Here is a 21657-nt window from a genome sequence, read left to right on the forward strand (position 1 = left end):
ACTCACTTTGTAGACCAGGCTGGCCTTGAACTCACAGCAGTCTGCCTGCTTCTGCCTCCCTGAATGCTGGGATTAAAGATGTGTGCTACCATTTCATTAAGGTCTTGTTTATGGTTTCAGATGGTTAGGATGTTATCAAATGGTGGGAATCAGACAGGCATGGCACTTTGCATCCTGATCTGTAGGCAGCAGACTACAGGTGTGAGGTTTGAGAACTCACAGGCTGTCCCCTGGGGGACACCTCCAAGAAGATCACACCTATTCAAACAAAGCCACCCCTCTGAATCCTTTTAATTCTTCCCCCAAAGTTCCACTCCTTGGTAACAAAACATTCAAATATGAGTCTATGGGGCCATTCTCATTCAAACCACCATACTCTACCCTATCTCTCTTCCCACTCTCTACGGAAAAGGTTCTGGGTTCCCCTACAGTGGTCTTGGAACATATTATATATTCTTGTATCTCTAAAGAACATTTGAGACATTTTTTTTTTCAATTTAGTTAAATTTTTTGGGCTCCTCAACATTTCAGTATGTTTGAGTTTGCCTGAACTCATATTTTCATTCACGCTTCTGTGTTCCATCCTGAAAGTTGAGCCCTTGTGAAGACTACACTTGTTTTAAGGTTCACTGTAAGCTGTGTGTTCGTAATGGGGTCTTCGTATTCTAAGAGCTCATCATCAATGGGGATGACACACTTTCATTGTCATTTACATTACAATATGCAAAAAAAGGTGAGTAGTTGAACACAGAATTGTTAAGGTGTGTTTGGGGGGCATTTTAAATGCTGAGGATACTGACAGCTGACCAAGGCTGAAGTGCCTGTCATTGAGAAGATCCATTAACAGAAGAAATGCCTCAGGTACAGTTCCTCCCTGACACTGTACAAGTACAGGTACATTACAATACAGTTTTGTCAAAAAAGAAAAAAAAATGAAGGAGCAGCGCTTGCAGCTTTTTACAACCATCTAAGGAGAATGTGCGGATCGCTTTCTGTGTGGAAACGATACTCAGCCAGGACTCTTTATTCAGAGGATAGTTATAAAATCAAGGCGTTTGCCCCAGGGAACCCTCTATTTTTCTTTAAACAACCTTCTCTACATTCTTCGCATAGAAGAAATGTGGTATGGGATCATGAGGAAAGGAACTGGATAGAGGTGAGCGAATAGATGTGTGTAACTCGGAAAAAGAATTATGATTATTACAAAGTTCAAGTCAGGGACCATTAAAACAAAGCTTGCAAGGGTGGGTGGGGAATTTCACTCTGGAAGAAAAGGTGAATTTAGTTTTTCCTTTGCCTTGTCTACAGAAAGATTTTTAAAATAGGAAACCACTGAAGTAATGTGGTAATTGGGATGTTTTATTATCAGCGGTAGTGCAAGGCTCCAAACAGTACCTTGCTATTTCAGAAAATCAACTTTGTCAAGGTGGAAATACAGGAAGATAAATATCTGTAATCACATCACTAGTGAGCCAGACTTCAGAAAAGGTTAAAATGTATGTTGAAATAGTTCAGATTTTTTTTTTTCTTTTTTAATTTCTTAAATGGCAAGAATGGGCCCGAGGAGGCAATGCGTTAGAATGATTTGGAGGTCCCTTCCTTCTAACACTGGACAATGACAAAAACTGGGAATACTGAGCCCCATCACATTTAGGCTGCCTTGGGTTCTTTAAACTATAGGACTCCATACACAGCTTACGTGAGGAGAGCCAGGATTTGGGTAAACTATGCAGGATTTGAAGGAGTGAAAGAAATTCAGCAATCAAGATAAAAGATGCCAAAATGTGGTATTTTGGAAATAGTAAAACAAAAAATTTTACTATAAACACAATAGCAAAGACAAGATCAATAAGCTTAAGTTAATTGAAATTATTTAAGACTGTCATTTAGAGACCAGCAGGAGTGAATGAGTTTCATACATAGTGAGTTTTAAGTTTCAGGTTAGTCATGATTACAGAGTGAGCCACTCTCTTTTCTTCTTTTTTGTTTTGTTTTAAACTCTTCTATCTAGAGTAATCGCCAGAATTGTGGAATTGAAACACAAAATGCGAAAATATTCTAAAAATACTGGTTAGTTTTTCTATTTAAGCTTATCAGTAAAATCTTAATTACACTTAGCTTTCCTTTAAAATAAAGCAATGTTTTAATACTCTTTTAAAATGTCTTGAAATTTCATTAACTTTTAATGTTTTAGAAAAAAAAAAAAAGTACATAAAAACCCCATAATATTAGGGCCCACTTTCCTTGTGCCTCAGGCACAGTTCGGGACCTGTAAGTAATAATAATAATAAAAATAAAATAATAATAATAAATATTTTGCTCCTCACGTATTCCTTGAAATAATTTTGACTCAACATATTAACATATCCAGATCACCGAGTTTTTGTCTGCCCTTCAATTTTACGATTTCAGTGCCTTGGTCTTAAGTCCCAGCCTTGCTGAATTAGGAGACTTTCGTCGTCGGCTTTAATTCCCCCAAGGGTTTTATTTCACCTACCTTACTCCCTCTCCTAGTCTGGGAACATCATGAAATAATTTCAATTCAGGACTGGGAATATAGTTCAGGGACAGAGTTTGACTAGACAGCGCGAGGCCACTACCGGGCTAAGAGTGGAGATCTTTAAGGAAAAAAAAAAAAAAAAAAAAAATTATTTACACCCGGGTGACGCTCTTCATCTACCCACTTCCGCCTGGAAAGAAGTTCCTGGCACTTCTTAGTCGAAGGGGTAGTGTTTCCCTCACAGCCGGCAGCATTTCAATGGCGCACAAAGTACACTTCCTGTTTTTCCTTCCTATCGCGAGCTTTGCGGCCTCTGTGCACAGGAAGCCAGCCTCCGTCTGGGGCCCGGTCGGGAGCTGCGCATCAGGTGAAGGAGGGCGAAGGTAGAGGCAGAGCTGGGTGTCCGGAGTGCACGCGTGCGGTAGTCGGGAGGAGGTGTGCGGGGCCCCGCAGGAGTCCGAGTGTCCCGCTGTGCCCTCTGTTGCCTGCGAGCGGGGAAAAAGTACCCGCTAATCCCCGCGGAGCCGACGGAACAGGGACACTGATTTGAGCCCTTTCATGGCAGTATTTATTGAACCCTTACTGCTGGGGACAGTTTAGGGGCTTAGAATAACAGAACAAATTAGAAGTGCTCTCTAAGAGAACTTGTATTTTAAAGAAAATTCAGCAGACAATGGAGTGGAAGTGAGGACAGTCCCTCCTCCCCCTTCTTTTCTGCTGTTAGTTGAGACCCAAAACCACAGCGTTTCTTTTGTCGTGTTCAGTTTTTGCTTTTAAAATGAAAGAGAAAATCCTCAAATGTGCAAAGACGTGGGTACAAGTTTGGTGCGTATGAAATTGAATGTCATCAGGTTAAGGGCACTGGTTGCTCTTCCATAGGTCCTGAGTTCAATTCCCTATAACCACGTGGTGGCCCACAACCATCTGTAATGAGATCTGGTGCCCTCTTCTGGTGTACAGGTGTACAGCAGACAGAACATTATATACATAATAAATCTTGTAAAAAATCTTTAAATCCCCCCCCCCCCCAAAAAAAAAGGAAATTGAATGCAGTTAGGATTTAGGACTAGGGAAAGTGTGTTCTTGATGTATATGGTATGATATGATATGATATGATATGATACATATATGATGTATATGTATATGGTGTTTGATTTATCTTTTCTATCTTTTTTCCTCCTTTCCTTTAGGAAAAGCTTAAATATTAGAGTGTAAGAAAAACCGAAGCCATGTTTCGAAGACCTGTGTTACAGGTAGTCACTTTTCTCATTTAGTGAGTGCTTGGCTGTGTTTTTGTTAGTCTATAGCCATCAGGTTTCTTTTAGCTTTTGAATACATAAGCAGAAGACTCTTAAGTCTGTCCATCATCTTACATCTGTTTATTTGATGGACAAGGTTCGGGATGGAGTTTTTTTTTCTACTCATAATGTTTACTGAATCAAAAAGTATTTTAAAATGTAGTCACATACATCGTACAAATCATTAATGAGTGTTACCTGTATATAGATCAGTGTATGCATTTCGGGATTGAGTTTTTGGGGGGGAGTTTGTTTGCTTGCTTGTTTGAGACATCTCATATACTCTAGGCCGTCTTGAGACTCATTGTTAAGCTGACGATGATCAAGAACTATGATCCCTCTGCTTTCCTGGTGCTGCTGTTTCAGGCATGCCCCCCCCCCCCCCCCGGCTTCTGTCACTTTTCCCTATGGCTCTGGGTTCTTTTCTGACCTTCTGTCCCCTCTCCTCCCTGCCCCATATTACTATCCGAGAAGAAACCTCTCACCAGTGCTACAAATTCATCACCATTCTGCAATCTTGTCATGTGTCCTCTGCTCTAGCCAGCCTTAATCAGGCCTCCATTACTATTTTTCCTCATTGTGGCATGTGCGTACCAAGTCTTGCAAATTCTCCTAATCTAAAATCTTTCTGTGACCCTTCTTCTGTTAAAGACTAATGAGTCAACTTCTTTTATAAAAATCTGTTGTCATCTCCATCTTATTCTCAGTTGATCTGTCTTTAGAGCTCTACATTAATCACAAATACTTTTAGTCTTTTTTAAATGGAAAATTTACACTGTAGTAGTATCTTTGAAACCAAATGTGAAGTAACTTTGCATTTTGAGAGTATTGGAGTTAAATAATCCTTTCCCTATTTCTACTTTCCTACTGGGTTGTGATTTGTGTGTGTGTGTGTGCCTAAGATGAGGCACATAGTTATTCTGTAAAACTTAATGAGTTCTGACTTTTCTTATTTCTCAGATTAGCATTTTCTGTGATCATGACATAGGAACTGATTAGCAGTTTAATCCTGCATTGTGGCATAACATCTTATTCTTGTATCTACCCTGAGTGATAGTGTTACAAAGCTAAACACTCCAGGAATGGGTGTTCATTTGAGGGGTATGGAAAGAGAAGGTCACTATTAAATGGCCAGGGAAGGAAACAGGTCCCCACTGGGATTTTTTAGAAGTCAGGGCTAGAAATCATAGTATAACCTGACACCTCGGAGCTACAGTCCTGTCTCTGCCCTTATTTGCATGGAGAGATTGCATAACTGGAAATTACATACACGGTACCCCTCACAGGCCTGAGCAACAGCCAGTTGAGATGACCCTTCTTGTGTGGTAGGAATTATATGCCAGAAAACTGCCTTCAAAGTGGCTCACTACCAGAGAGAATTCAAAATGGACGGTATTACCCTCAGCCCATGCCTGAAGCCTGAAGCGCTGAGAGTCCTGTTAACTGTCCAGCCAGCTGCCTCCAGTATTCTCCTGAATAAATTAGTTCTTCTGCTGCTTGTTCTAAAAGGAGAAGTCTTTGGCATGCCAACCCCTTTCGTTTTTGTGTGATGAATCCCTTCATGTTATATTAACAATGTTGTCACTTAGGAAATGTTTCTTAGAATATGTCTAGCTCTCTGAGCTGTTGAGTGTAGTGATATGTACTCTCCTTACCTTTATGTAGAACAGATGCATTTAAGACAGCAGCAGAGGGCACGTTGGAAAAACAACATTGTTATCAGACAGCCCTGAGTTCTAAGTTATAAATTACCACTTAATTCCTAGCCTCCTGGACAAGTCTCTGGGCTTAATTTTCCTTGGATCTAAGTTAGGGATAATTTGACATTGTGTCTATAGTTAGTTTATAATTAAATGGTAATAGGTATAATTCGTTTACATATTGAGTGACTTTTTTTTTTTTGGCTGTGAATAACTTTGTTAATTGTGATTATTTAATAGTCATGCATTTGAACCATATTTTTTGTTTGTTTGTTTTGTTTTGTTTTTTTGCTGTTTTTCTTTGATCTGTTGAAAGAATGAAACTTTCTACTGGACCTAGCTCACTACAGAAACTATTGACCTTTTGCAGCAGACTCAAGAAATCAGTGTTATCATCTCTGCTCATTTTTAAGTGAAATACTCTAACGCAGTTATTTGAGATGTCCTATTTCTTATGAATTTTGAACAGCCAATGAGGGAAAACAATTTTATTATAGACTTTGTAAGTTTTTAATCTACAGTGGCTTTTGCAATGTTAAAAAGATATATAACAAATTCAAGAGATGTATCATTTTGTTATCATTCAACCAATTTCTCATTGCCTATAACTGAGAATGACGCTTAGAATATTAGAACACTTGATAATTGTTTTTTATGTTTACCTAATTGATTTATGACTACAGTCATTAGAAAGCACTGATTTCTTTCTATTCTCTTTTGTACTCCATTCTCCTTTACTATCCTTTCCTTGAACTTGTGGAAACTGTTGATTAAATGGTGAATTAATAGTTCTTTTATTGATATTTTTCTTTCCTAAGAAATTTAAGGCCACATTACTTGTTTGTTCTCCTATAGGTATTTCATCAGTTTGTAAGACATGAATCTGAAATAGCCAGCAGTTTGGTTCTTGAACGTTGTAAGTAACAGATTTCTAAGTTTACAATGTTATTCATTACAATATTCTGCTAATACTATCAAAGTACTATAGAGCTGATGGACTGTGTTTAGCTGTTCTACCCAACATGCCTTTGGTTCATTTTACCCCCTTATACCGCAGGCTGTGAAGACCTAGTATAAATAGAGCTTATAGTTTAGTTATCACTCCCTTCTGCTGCCATCCTGCTCAGTCCTTCAAGGGTGCCAAGGATACTTTCACAGAAATACTTTTGTTTCCACGTACTTATTTTTTTTAATATATTTTTTATTTATTACAATTTATTCACTTTGTATCCCAGCTGTAGGCCCCACCCTTGACCCCTCCCAATCCCACCCTTCCTCCCTTTTCTTCTCCCATGCCCCTCCCCAAGTCCACTGATAGGGCCTGTTCTCCTCCCCTTCCATCTGACCCTAGCCTATCAGGTCTCATCAGGACTGGCTACATTGTCTTCCTCTGTGGCCTGGTAAGGCTGGCCCCACTTCAGAGGGAGATGATCAAAGAGCCAGCCACTGAGTTCATGTCAGAGACAGTCCCTGTTCTCCTTATTAGGGAATCCACTGTGCTGCCATGGGCTACATCTGTGCAGGGGATCTAGGTTATCTCTTGTAATAGAGGTTTTCTTAAATCTCAGATTTCTTTTTTTTTAGCTTAAGATAAAGAATTTAAAATTTGTTTTGTGGGGTAATTCTCTGTTTTCTGCTTTCTTGTCAGTCCTTTCTCTCCTCCTAGCCTTCCTTTATTTTCCTTTTTAACTTACTTGTTGATCTTCTATAGCTTGAGGTTTTCATAAAGCAGTGTTTGTAGTTATTGATCCTTTGGACATTTCTGTCAGTTTTGGTTATGGGTTTATCTTGTGTGACTGTCCTGATCACTGTAATGACTAGACCAGGAGGCGTACAGCATAGATAATTGTTTCTTACATCTCTGGTCTTGAAGGCTAGGACCAGGCTGTCAGCATGGTTGGGTTACTAGTCAGGCACCACTTGCTGGTTTGCAGATAGTTGCCCTCCCACTTCTGTCTCTATATGGTGGGGTAGGGTGATGACTACTCTGATCTCTTCCTTTCCTTATAAGGACAATAATTCCAACTTGGAGGCTTCACCTTTATAACCTCATCAATACATAATTACCTAAGCAAGGATCACCTCCAAATACTGTAACACTGGAGTACAGAGAACCAAGTTTTCAAGAAGCAAACATAACAGTCACCAGCAAGTTCTCATTTCATCTCTATTCTATATTTCAGCTATGAATCGTGTTCAGTTACTTGGACGAGTTGGTCAGGACCCTGTCATGAGACAGGTGGAAGGAAAAAACCCAGTCACAATATTTTCTCTAGCAACAAATGAGATGTGGCGATCTGGAGAAGGTGACCAAATGGGTGAGTATACAAGGCTGTGGTTCTTACTTTATCAGCAGTAAGCAGACATTATTTGTTACTGCAAATCTAACAGTAAAATTGTTACTTATAGATAAAGCCAGTCTTCATTAGTTCTGCTCTTTCTTTTAGAAATTGTAAGCTTGTTTTCCTAAGACATGTTCTGTGTTGTTGACATTTGTGTTATCTGCTGGCATTGTAACCCCATTTCCTATACCTGGTGATTTAGGTGATGTCAGTCAAAAGACAACATGGCACCGAATATCAGTGTTTCGACCAGGCCTCAGAGATGTGGCGTATCAGTATGTGAAAAAGGGGTAAGATAAAGAAAGGATCTTTTGGATTGAACGGTCAAAAGAATTGGTAATAAATGTTCTCTTGTCTGCCATTTCCCTAAGTGCTGATATTAACATGCTCATGGGAAGTCTGGTTTTACCAGGCTGACAAGTTCGGGCAAACAGCGTCTCTACATAAGTAGAAAGAAATGAAGCAAGACATTGCAAGGCCATTGACTCTATAGCTTCATGTGTATTTTGCAAAGCATCTGTAGCACATGCCTCAAAGAGATCATGTGTTACTGTGACCCCGGAGCATGGTGGTCCTGTCTGGCCTCTGAGCAACTCATAATGTGTTTAGAGAACCTGGAATATTTGATGCCTGATGTAGTGAGTTTTTATGATATATTTCACAGTAGTTTTGTTACATTTGACAACTTTATTTAGATGTGTCTTTTCTGGATGCATAGAATGACGAATGTTTTTATGGATGTACTTTTTTTGTTTAGAAATATACTTATTTGTGGATCAAAAATATATCATAATATATATATAATATAAATAATTTCAGCAGTGATGACAATTTCAATTTCTTTTCAGTAATTGTACACCTTTTCTTCATGTGTGTATGAATATGTGAAAATGTACATAAATAGACAGGATATTTGAAGAAAATTGTCAACAGATGTTTCATTTACTGTGTGTGTCTGTGTGTGAGAGAGAGACTAGATTGAACTCAGAGCCTGTGTATGCTAGGTGAGAGCTGTATCACTGAATTGCATCTCCTGTGCTTTATGTAAAGCTTTAAATTTGAGGAAGGGTCTCAGTGAGTTGCCCAGGTGAGCCTAAAGCTTTCAATCCTCCAGTCTTAGCTTTCTGTGTATTGGACTATGGGAAGGCAGTACCATACTTCAGTAGCAATGTCCTGCTTAACTAGATTTGCACTGTTTGCAGTGAAGAAGTGTTAGTGTTTCATCTTCAGCGTGTGTGTTCTTGTTACCCCATGTGCTGACACTCTGAAGGTTCTAATTAGAATTAGAATCTTCAGACTAAAGACTGCGTTTTCTTTATATCAGGGCTCGAATATTTGTGGAAGGGAAAGTGGACTACGGTGAATACATGGATAAAAATAATGTGAGGCGGCAAGCAACAACAATCATAGCGGGTAAGAAGCTTGTGGTAGATAGTGTTTCTTTTCATTTAAAAGCTTGGCATGTCAGCAGCAGCTTTTGCTGGAACTATAAGTACTAATGATGTCAAGACTGCAGAAAACTCACCAGAGGAGTTCTATGATTTTCATTTTACTCTTTGCTCACACTGCCCAAATTTATTTATTTTTCATTCGTTGCTTATTTTTAGTGATTTTTTTTATTACTTTATTTAATAACTTTATAGCCTGATAGCAGCCCCCTCCTTCTCTCTTCCCAGTCCCACCCTCACACTCCCTTTCCCTTCTCCCATGAGTACCAACCCATCCTGGCACATCAAGTCACAGCAGGACTAAGTGCATCCTCTCCCACTGAGGCCAGACAAGGCAGCCTAGCTATGAGATAGGGATTCAGAGGCAGAAAACAGTTAGAGACAGCTTCCACTCCAGTTGTTAGGTGACCCACATGGAGAACATGCTGTACACCTGCTACATATGTGTAGTTCTATTTCATGCATGCTCTTTGGTTGGTGGCCCAGTCTCTTAAGCCCCCATGGGTCCAGGTTAGTTTACTCTGAATGTCTTCTTGTGGTGTGTCTTCAGTCTCTCTCAATCCTTCCTCGTACTCTACCACAAGATTCCCTGAGCTCCACCTGTTGTTTGGCTTTGGGTCTCTGCATCTGTTTCCATGAGCTGGTGGATGAAGCCTCTCAGAAGACAGTTACGCTATGCTCCTGTCTGCAAGCATTGCAAAATATCATTAATAGTGTCTTCGGTTGGCCCTCTCCTATGGGATTGGCCTCAAGTTGGACCTGTCATTGGTTGGTCATTGCCTCAGTCTCTGCTCCATCTTTATTCCTACACTTCTTGTAGGTAGGACAAATATTAGGTTGAAGGTTTTATGGGTGGGTTGGTGTCCCACTCCCTCCACTGGAAGTTCCACCTGGCTACAGGAGCTGGTGAATTCAGGCTCCATATCCCCTGCTGCTGGGAGTCTCAGCTAGAGTCACCCTCATAGACTCCAAGGAGCCTGGTGTTTGTTCTCTCTCTTAGTGTCCCCACTCCCCCTGTGTCCTCTCTCTCCCCATCTGATCCCTATCCCTGTTTTCCTCCCCACCCCCTCTCCCACATAGTTCCCTCTCCATCTACCTCAGATGTCTGTTTTATCTCCCTGTCTGAGTGAGATTCAGGCTTCCCCCTTGGGTCCTGCTTGTTACTTAGTTTCTTTGGGTCTATAGTTTATAGCACGGTTATCCTGTACTCTATGGCTAATGTCCACTTGTAAGTGAGTACATACCATGCATGTCTTTCTGGGTCTGGGTTACCTCACTCGTGATGATATTTTTTAGTTCCATCTATTTGTCTGCAAGTTGCATGATGTCTTTGTTTTTAACAGCTGAGTAGTATTCCATTATGTAAATGTACCATATTTTCTTTATCTATTCAGTTTGAGGAACATCTAGGTTGTTTCCAGTTTCTGGCTATTACAAATAAAGCTGCTATGAACATAGTTGAGCAAATGTCCTAGTTGTATGGAACATCTTTTGGGTATATGCCAGGAGTGGTGTAACTGGGTCTTCAGGTAGAACTATTTCCAATTTTCTGAAAACCTGCCAGATTGATTTCCAAACTTGGTTTGTATAAGTTTGTACTCCCACAAGTATTGGATTAGTGTTCCCTTTACTCTATATCCTCATCAGCATGTGCTGCCTCTTGAGTTTTTGATCTTAGCCATTCTGATGGGTGTAAGAAAGAATCTCAGAGTTGTTTTGATTTGCATTTTCCTGATGACCAAGGAAAGTACAGTTTGGCCATTCCATATTTTTCTGTTGAGAATTCTGTTTAGCTCTGTACCTCCTCCCTCCTTTTTTTTTGAGACAGGGTTTTTATATGTAGCCTTGTCTGTCCTGAATTCGCTTCGTAGACCAGGCTGGCCTTAAACTCATAGAGATCTGCCTGCCTCTGCCTCTGTCTCCTTGAGTGCTGGGATTAAAGGCATGCACTACCACACAACATTTTTAAATTGGGTTGTTTGACTTGTTGGTGTTTAATTTCTTAAGTTCTTTATATATTTTGGATATCAACCCTCTGTTGGATGTAGAGTTGATGAAGATTGTTTTCCATTCTGTAGGCTACACTTCTGTCCTATTGACAATGTCCTTTGCCTGGGAGAAGCTTTTCAGTTTCATGAGGTCCCATTTATTAAATTGCTGATCTTGGTTCCTGGGCTGTTGGTGTTCTGTACAGGAAGTTGTCTCCTGTACTAATGTGTTCAAGGCTACTCCCCACTTTCTGTTAGATTTAGTGTATTTGGTTTTATGTTGAGATCTTTGATCCACTTGGACTTGAGTTTTATGCAGGGTGATGAATATGGATCTATTTACATTCTTTATATACAGATGTCCAGTTAGACCAGCACCATTTGTTGAACATGCTTTCTTTTTTCCATTCTGTGGTTTGGGCTTCTTTGTCAAAAATAAAATGTCCTTTGGTGTGTGGGTTTATTTCTGGGTCTTTGTTTCAATTCCATTGATCAACCTGTCTGTTTTATGCCATTACCATGCCGTTTTATTACTGTTGCTCTGTAGTATAGCTTGAAGTCAGGGATGGTGATAACTCCAGAAGTTCTTTTATTGTACAGGATTGTTTTAGCCCTCCTGGGTTTTTCATTTTTCTATGTGAAGTTGAGATTGCTCTTTCAAGATCTGTAGAGAATTGTGTTGATATTTTGATGGGAATTGAATCTGCAGATTGCTTTCGCTCAGATGGCCATTTTTCATATGTCAATCTTACTGATCCATGAGCATGGGAGATCTTTCCATGTTCTGATATCTTTTTAAGTTTCTTTCTTCAGAGACTTGAAGTTCTTGTCATGCAGGTCTTTCACTTGCTTGGGTAGAGTTACACCAAGATATTTTATATTATTTGTTACTATTGTGAAGGCTGTAGTTTCCCTAATTCTATCTCAGCTTGTATATCATTTGTATAAAGAAGGCCTACTGATTTTTTTTCTTTTTTGAGTTAATTTTGTGTTCACTCACTTTGCTGAAGATGTTTATCAGCCCTAGGAGTTCTCTGGTAGAATTTTTGGGGTCACTTACGTATACTATCATATCACCTGTAAATCGTGATACTTTGACTTCTTCCTTTACAGTTTGTATTCCCTTGATTTTTAGTTGTCTTACTGCTCTAGCTAGAATATCAGTATGAAGAGATATGGAGAGATAGGACATCCTTGTCTTCGATTTTAGTGGGATTGCTTTAAGTTTCTCTCCATTTAACTTGATTGGCTATTGGCTTGCTGTTTATTGCCTTTATTGTGTTTAGGTATGCACCTTGTATCCCACATCTCTCCAAGACTTTTAACATGAAGGGGTGTTGGATTTTGTCAAAGGCGTTTTCAGCATCTAATGAGATGATCATGTGTTTATTTTCCTTCAGTTTGTTTAATATAGTGGATTACATTGATGGATTTTCATATATTAAACTATTCCTGGGATGAAGCCTCTTTGATCATGGTGGATGATGTGTTCTTGGAATGAGTCTGGCAATGTGCCTTCTGTTTCTATTTTGTGGAATAGTTTGAGGAGTATTGGTACTAGCTCTTCTTTAAAAGTCTGATAGAATTTTGCGCTAAAATCATCTGGTCCAATGTTTTGTTTTTTTTTTTGCTTGGGAGACTTTAGTGACTGCTTTTATTTCCTTGGGGGGTTATAGGTCTATTTAAATTGCTTACCTGATTCTTTGATTTCTTCAATGTCTGTTGTAATGTCCTCCTTTTCATTTCTGATTTTGTTAATTTGGATGGCATCTCTCTGCCTTTTTAGTTAATTTGGGTAAGGGTTTGTCTATCTTATTGAACTTCTAAAGAACCAGCTCTTGGTTTTATTGCTTCTTTGTATTGTTCTCTTTGTTTCTACTTTATTGATTTTGGCCCTGAGTTTGAGTATTTCCTGCCATCTATTCCTCTTCGGTGTGTTTCTTTTTATACTAGAGCTTTCAGGTATTCTTTTAAATCTCTAGTGTGAGATCTCTCTAATTTCTTTATGAAGGCACTTAGTGCTATGAACTTTCCTTCTAGCACTGCTTTCATTGTGTCTCATAAGTTTGTGTATGTTGTGCCTCTATTTTCATTGAATTCTAGAAAGTCTTTAATTTCTTTTTTTATTTCTTTCCTGACCCAGTGATCATTGAGAAGAGAGTTGTTCAGTTTCAGTAAGTTTGTAGGCTTTCTGTTTCTGTTGTTGCTTTTTCTTATCATGGTTGTTACTGGTCTGGTCAGTTGAGTATATATGATTTTTAATAAAGCTGAATAACATTTAGTTTTGTTTGAAGAAACCTATTTCATTTTTTTTCTGATTACATTTAACTTCTTTTGTTTATTGTATATTTACAATCAAAAAGTAAGTCCTGTTTTTCATGTAAGCACTAGCAAATATAGAGATTAATTTAAAATTTTAAAAGTATATTTACCATCCTAAATTCTCTTTGGTGTAGTTTGTTTTGTTTTTATTGTTTTCTTTTCAGTCTTATCAACTTTTTTCACTTCTTTTTTTTAAAATTTACTTTTTATATTAATTACAGTTTATTCACTTTGTTTTCTACCTGTAGCTCCCTCCTTCTTCCCCTCCCAATCTCACCCTCCCTCCCCCTTCTCTACTCATGCACCTTCCCCAATCCACTGATAGGGGAGGTCTTCCTCCCCTTTCTTCTGATCCTAGTCTATCAGGTCTCATCAGGAGTGGCTGCATTGTCTTCCTCTGTGGCCTGGTAAAGCTGCACCCTCCAGAGGGGGAGGTGATCAAAGAGCCAGCCACTGCGTTCATGTCAGAGACAGGCCCTGATCCCATTACTAGGGAACCCACTTGGGCACTGAACTGCCATGGGCTACATCTGTGCACGGGTTCTAGGTTATCAACATGAGTGGTCCTTGGTTGAAGTATCAGTCTCAAAAAAGAACCCCGTGCCCAGATTTTTGGTTTTGTTGCTCTCCTTGTGGAGCTCCTGTCCTCTCAGGGTCTTACTTACTATCTATAATCTTCTTTTAAAAGATTCCCTGCACTCTGCCCAAAGTTTGGCTATTAAGTCTCAGCATCTGCTTTGATACCCTGCTGGGTATAGTCTTTCAGAGGCCCTCCTTGTTAGGCTCCTGTCCTGTTCCCTGTTTTCTCCCTCTTCTGATGTCCATCCTCTTTGCCTTTCTGAATGAGGATTGAACATCTTACCCGGAGTCCTCCTTCTTGATTAGTTTCTTTAGGTGTAGTTCCTCAACTTTCATTCATCTTGATGCTACCTTTTCACCTAGGAGTCTTACTTGAACTTTAAAAACACACCAGTAGATGGCACTCTTGGTTTTTGACCGTGATTTCCATTTTAATTTCTTCAAGTTATCATCCTATACAGTCATGGAATAATTGTTACTTATAATTATCCTTTACATAATTTTATAGTTACTGAGTATCTGAAATGTTTGAAGTTATTCAAGAAGTGCTATTTAACCTCTTTATCTTTTGTTGTTTTAGCTATTTTTTTTTGAATGATCAACAGTGCCCAAATTTGTTTATTTTTGGACAAAAATGCTTACTTTGTAATACTTAAAACCTTTTCCCAAAAAGCATATTAAATTCATTTTCAGAATTAAAATGAATCTGTTTCCTTAAAAGCAAATAAACTTGCAGTTGCTAAATGGCCACAGGCAGACCCTTATACATTGCTGAAGAGCTTGGAGCATGTGGAGGATGGCCATTGTTCCTCTTGTGTGGGTGTGCTTTCTAGTCTCAGCTCTATTTGTAGACATTTACTTTGTTTATAAAGTTATTGCTGTGGAGACCTAAACAGTCTCATCTTGTAGTGACATCTGAATTGTTGGACAAAAAGCTACAGCATGTTGTGTTGTGTTGTATTGTATTTCTTTCTTTATTTAATGCCTCTTTTGTGTACCTGTCATGAATATAACAAAAGTTACTTAATAGTTTGAAATTTTGTATTATGACTCACGGAAAAAGTCTGTGTTGGAAGGGAATTATCAAATGAAATGAAGACAGCATTCTGAAAATGACTCTTACTTTGGTTTCTTTCCAGATAACATCATATTTCTGAGTGACCAGACAAGAGAAAAGATCTAGAACAGATGATTCTTCTTCGATCATTGTTTAGTATATTCTTCTTTCCAAATCATGTATAGTCTATAGTTTAAAAATAAAGATTAAATTTTTTTTCTATAAAATGAATGATAATAATTTTTCTGACGACATACCTTCTTTTGTGTGTGTGTGTGTATATTTAGCTTATATGTTATGGCACTTACTGATTACTTATTTTTTTAGGGGTGGTTTCTCTATACAAGTGTTCCAAATAATGAACTCTTGGGCTCCACTATACATTCGACTCCACCAAATGTGTGTTCTGGCCATGGTATACATTTATTTGGAAAGCTTTTTCTGCTTCACACTTGTCCTATGATGTTTCAGCCAGTAGTTACTTTTGAGCCTTGAATGTCAGGAGTCTGCCTGTCCTTGTTGTAAACACTGATGTTCTTATCTTTACTCTGTAGAAGGTAAAGTACTGACTTGTTTCAGTGTACTGTTCTCTTATCAGTGTTGGCGCAGAAGAGCTACTCAATAAATGCTGACGGGGATGTGATACCCAGTTGAAGGGGGCAGCTGAACAGTGGTCAGTATCTCATGAACCTGCTTCAGAATTACCCACCTTCATACCTGTTTTTTGGTAGTTTCACTGTAGTGTTTATGCTACCAGCACTAAGAACCTGAATGAAATATAACTAAAGATGACATAGTTCCTCTCAGGTACTCCAGTCCATTTGTCTCTTCTTTCCACACCCTGTTCTATCATTTTTAAAGTTTATTCCACACTCTTGAGAGTGGAGATGAAGATCTTTTTTGTGGTGCTGGGGATCAAACCTATGGTCTCAAGTTAGGCAGGCCTCCTCCCATTGAGCTACACCCACTTCAAGGACTTTTAATGCCTTTGACTTTGCCTCCCTAGAGAGTCTGTATATATACGGTTAATTTTATTGTTGTAATTTACCAACAAATATTATATAAACTTTTTTTTTCTTTTAAATGTGTAACAATCATCCATAGTGAGCCTGCAGCTTTCTAGAAGTTGGCTGCTGCTCAGTGTATTGCTTTGTTCAAGTGTTTGCTGATCCTCATTCTGTCTGTTCTGTGCTCCTCCCAGCCTGGTCCCCAGCACAGCCTGTGTAGTTTTCTTTGTGCTCAGAGTTTAGATTGTGTTGGACTGTGAGAAGTTCAGAATTCATGTGCTGTGTATTGGACTCCAGCTTTCTGAAGTGTTTCCTGCATAGACGAACAGCCTTTCTGTACTGACAGTGCAGTTTGTTTGCAGGAAGGAGGAGTTCCTTATCGTTACACTGCCCTTAACCAGGCATAGTAGGAGACTGCTGTCCTTCCCATCTGTCTGTTTTTTTCTGCCACTGGGATCAATGGTCAACCTACAAGACCTTTCTGTGTTTACATGTTGAATCTGGTGGGATAGTGTTCTGTTTTGAGCAATTCTCATGTCTTTCATCAGCAAAGCAGTTTTTATAATCCTAAGCATTGTGAGAGGTTATGTGTATTCCTGAGAGAAATTTAAACAAACTGAAAGTGGAAAAATCTCATGTACAAGAATTAACCCAAAGTCAAATCTGCTCTGAAGTCTATGATGCAGAAGTAGAGCAGAGCATCCTGCGGAATTGTCTGTGACCTGGAGACTGCTTGCCCCGTCTCTGAAAGGCCCTGCGGTGGAGGCAGCAGCACCTTCGCTGGTTCTTGTGCCTTCCCAAGCCAGTCAGATTTCCTGGAGCCTAATCCCGTGTGTCCCACCTGTTGAGAAACCCCACTGCTCCTAAGCTGGACCTGACACAGAGTAGACTTGTGGAATCCAGCAGCACTAAGGGACTGTAAGGACTAGTAATTGCATTTTGCGGTCTTACGGTTTCCATTTTTGGTGTGATTATGTCGGGCATAAACCTGCAGAAAACTGCCCTGTAAGTTTGGTGTGGTATTTTTTTCTGTGTTAAATGGAAAAGTAGGATAAAAAGTCAAACAGCATGTGTGGCAGTATCCAGTTTTTTTTAAAAATTATTTTTTCTATATGTGCTTTAAAAGGCTGAGAGAGAAGTGGCAAGTGCTATGATTGGGGTATTTGTGTAGTTCCTCACCTTACACTTCCTGTGCATACTTTCAATAACAGTGTGTATTTTAGAATAAGGAGGGTTGATCTTTTCTAAGCCACAGAGAGTGGTTTTATGTAGAGGAACTGATGAGGAAAACTTTGCATGTGTATTCCCAGTCATACGCTCGTATGCTTCTTCTGCTTGTGTACTTGTCTTCACTCACTCGTTAATGACATGCATGTGGCTCTTAAGGCTGTGCTTTAAAGGTGGGCCAGTGTGAGACCCACTGTTACTCTGTACAACTCCTAAGGCTGGGTGATAAACTCACACCACCTCAAGCATCAGACACATTTTTCTGAGGCTGTTTAGGGAGGTTGGCTATTGCTCACCAGGTTATAAAGGTTAAGCTTAATGGTAAAATTATCAAGAAATTTTACCTTGTTCCCAAAAGAGATCATTTAATTCTTAGATTTCTTCTCTACTCACATCCTCTCAGTCCTACTTAGCTCAGACTAGCATGGTGACATTGTGCTGTGTTGGTCGTTCTTTGGCATGGAAACATTGACATGGAAATGAGAGCAGTGTCATTTTACTTCCCTTCTTTCAGGATTTGCATTACGTGCTGTGTAGACTAGTGGGAGTAACAGCAAGACAGATCATAGCAAAGAAGCAGCGATCTCTCAGGTTAGTAAGTTACAGGGAAACATTTCAGACAGTGACAGTATTCATAGTAATGACTTCTAAGTTCATTGGATGAGTCGAGTACTGTTTTCCAAGAAGAGAAACAGTTTTACACATGAAAATTCAGAAACACAAATGTTAAAAAATTGTCAAAGCCAGTGGGAGTTTGAACTCAGGTATGTGAACTGTGCATTTAGCTTTTTTCTATTGACACTTGTACTCCACTGGCCTTACGTAGTGACAGGCTCGCACTGTTAAACTGCATATATATATATATATAGTGTACTTCCATATAGTGTACTTCCTGATACACTAGAAATAAAGAACAGGTTTCAGGTAGAGACTCGAGTGAAGGGGATACCTCTCTCTTACCCTCCTGGTGATCCTATAGGAAAACAAGTCAGTTCCTCTCCTGCCTTCTTGCCCTGCTTTGCTTGTATCAGGCAAGGGTCTCCTTTCAGGCCAGAGTAACTTCAGGGTGTCTGCTGGTTTCACTGTTGACTTAGCAAGCACTGGAATTGTCAGGACTGCTCAGGAATTGTTCAAGCTTGCTAACTGTAGCACCAGTAGAATTGAAATGTGTTCTCAAATCTCAGTTTCCTCTGTCACCTCATAACTCCACACAGTGCAATGGCGGGTAACTTCGATGGCTTCTAGTATCATGCAGCCACACTATTGAAGCGTCATTTTTTTGATTAAAAAAAAAAATCAAAATTAAAAAAATGTCTAGGCATGTACTTGCTACTATGTTTTAGACCTCAGGGTCTTATTTTGCTGTGCAAGTGTCTGTGTAAATAAAACATTAAAGCTTAAATCACACATCGATCCCAACACTTTAATAGTGGGAGACTTCAACATTCCACTCTCACCAAGGGGGGACAGATCATCTAGACAGAAGCTAAACAGGGAAATGATGGCACTTATAGAGGTCCTAAGTCAAATGGACCTAATAGATGTCTACAGAACTTTTTACCCAAACTCAAAAAAAGAGTATACCTTCTTTTCAGCACCTCACAGAACCTTCTCAAAAATTGACCATGTAGTCAGGCACAAAGCAAGCCTCAACAGATACCAGAAGATTGAAATAATCCCTTGTAGCCTATCATTGGGAGACCTTATCTGAAAAAATAACAATGAGAAAGAAACTAGTTTGGACTCTGGCTCCCTGTGTGTACACATGGGCATCTAGCATGGGTACACCACATGGATGCACACACGTGAAAAAATCAAGAAAAACAGCTCCTGCCTGGAGTTGTACTGACTGTACAGGAACCGTACTCCCGTACTGACACAGTAAGCAGTTCTAAGAGGGAAAACAACCAGGTTCTTTGGAGCGTCCTCCTGTCAAATGTGTAGTAGACGGTGATACTTTATTTCCAGATGTGGGAGCAGACCTGAGAGGGTGAAAATCTGTGGCAAGGCTATGGTTAAGCCACACAAAGATCGTAGGAATTAACCCTGGAAGGGCAGCACCCTTTCTGGGTTCATACGGCTTTGAGAATCAAAAGCTACCTAGAATGTAAAGCACAAATGTGATTAATGAATTACCCATTATCTATTATTTCTGTATTCATAGAACTGGTGTTTATTTGGAGTGATTATATGTACAACTCAAAAACATTCCTGTCCTTTGTGGTTATGGATTGCCGAAAGGATGTGTGTACACGTCATTTGGTGGAGCTCTCAGGGGAGTTCTTAGATGAACTGTTCAGAAACATGTCCTCTGTATTTCCCTTGACCTTTTTCTTTCTTTTCTGTAATGGAAACTGAGTTTCCAGGAGCCATCCAGAGCATGGAGTAGTCTTCAGGGTGGAAGATGGAAGAAGCTAAGACTATGGTGATGTAAACCAGCAGAGCATGCCTGGACAGACCACCTTTGAATTCTTTGGGAGACACAGATCCACCTCTTGTGTTTCTTACAAATTCACACATATTTACCTTTATGTCCATATAAATGGTCAAATCTTTGCTCTGTTTTGGATATTCTTTCACTGCAAGTTGAAGTAAGAAAGATATCACTGATCTCACATTCTTTTCAATTCAGGTCATTATAAATTTGGGAGGGATTAGACCATGAAAAATACACAAAACCTTAGCAGTCAAACTAAGTTGTTTGTTTGGGGGGTGGGTCTATCAAGGATTAAATATAGTCCCTAGTGAGGAACCTTAGCAGCGCTCCTAAGATAGCAGGTCACCTAGGAATAGAAGTATTGTCTTTATACTTCCCTTGCAAATAGCAGATTAGAAAATTGAGTTGTGAGGCTTTTCTAAGTACAGAATAGTTTGTTTTATGTTGTTAAATCTATTAATCTGCTCAGGCAGCTAGAACAAAATATAGACTGGTAGTTCAAAGAACAGATATTTTCATTCAGCTTTGGAAGCTAGAGAAGGCTGCGTTTGGGCCAACATGATCCATTCTGGGGAAGAATCTTTTTCCTGGCGTGTAGGCAGCTACTGTCATGCTGTGTTCACTTGACTTTTATTTTGTGTCCTTGCAGTAGCAGAGCCATACCTTTCTGATCTTGTGTAATCTTAGTTTTCTCCTTCTGTGTGGTATGCTACATGGAGGTTAGGAACTATGTGGATTTGGGGAACAGGGACATGATGCAACCCATATCATTGGGCTTTCAGAAAGAAAACAACTCAGTTTAACATTTTTAAAATAGAGATAAAACATTGTGCTAAACATTAAAATTTCCTTTCAATGGAAAAATGAGCACTCTAACAACATACTTGCACTAAGACTAACAAGTACTGTCATAGGAGTGATAGGATCATGAAGAGAAAGTGATTCACAAATGATGTGATTGCTTTCAAAATTCAGATAAGAGTTACAAGAAATTGAGCAGTACTCAAGTGTCACGTTCTGAACATCAATGAAAGTTAATTTTGAAAAGATGCCGTGTAAGAATACAAAGCTCTTCAGTCAATGTTCTCTGAAGAGCTTGATAAAACATTATTGAAACACATTAAAAGCACTGGTGCATCATGCTTATTGGAAACGTTGCCATCATTGTTAAGGATGGAGAGAAATTTAAATCAATTTTTGGAAATTCTTTGGGAGATGTGGCAAGCTGATTTTGATGCTTTGACGAGCAAATGCCCAAGAATAATGCAGTCTAATGGGAGAGGGGATGTGCTCTGCTAGTGAAGGCTTTGGTTGTTCGTACACTATGAGGAAGTGTACTGTTGGTGTGGATACAAAGTAGTGACATATGATAATAGCCAATAAAAGTGGCATGTAGCACATGTTATTCAACACATGATGCCATTTGTGGGTGGGGATAAAAATGGAATCTTTATACTTTATGCAAAATAATTTCTGGCTATGGAGACCTATTTGCAAAATTCAAAATGACAATGTTTTCATGAGTTGAAGTTACGAAATTTTTAATAAACGAACTGATTTTAAGAGCAGTGTCATTGAACTTTATGTACTTATACCTCAGTCCAGTGTGGTAGAATTCTGGCATTTCCTTGTTTCTATCTGTCTGTCCTTGAAGAGAAACAAGACACCTTTCAGGTAGTTCTGTGCTTCTTTTAGGTATCAATTACCTTTTTCTTCTGGGTGGTTCCCAGCACTACTTTTCTGTAGTTCTTT

At 39.2% G+C, this 21657-nt stretch overlaps 1 protein-coding gene across 2 annotated transcripts; it reads left to right on the forward strand.

Moving 5' to 3' along the window:
• Positions 1-2805: 2805 nt before the first annotated feature.
• Positions 2806-15488, forward strand: Ssbp1 (single stranded DNA binding protein 1). Of its 2 annotated transcripts, none has more exons than XM_055602098.1 (7): positions 2806-2867; positions 3691-3753; positions 6354-6414; positions 7682-7816; positions 8043-8130; positions 9165-9253; positions 15317-15488. In XM_055602098.1, exons 2-7 carry the CDS (start codon positions 3730-3732, stop codon positions 15358-15360), a joined length of 441 nt encoding a protein of 146 aa, XP_055458073.1. In that variant the 5' UTR covers positions 2806-2867; positions 3691-3729; the 3' UTR covers positions 15361-15488. The 2 variants fall into 2 exon arrangements, with proteins under 2 accessions (XP_055458073.1, XP_055458074.1); XM_055602099.1 differs by having other exon boundaries at positions 2829-2883.
• Positions 15489-21657: the final 6169 nt, after the last annotated feature.

The sequence above is a fragment of the Psammomys obesus genome, unplaced genomic scaffold (genome assembly GCF_907164565.1).
Source record: "Psammomys obesus unplaced genomic scaffold, mPsaObe1.curated_primary_1811, whole genome shotgun sequence".
In the NCBI taxonomy this organism is placed as follows: Eukaryota; Metazoa; Chordata; class Mammalia; order Rodentia; family Muridae; genus Psammomys; species Psammomys obesus.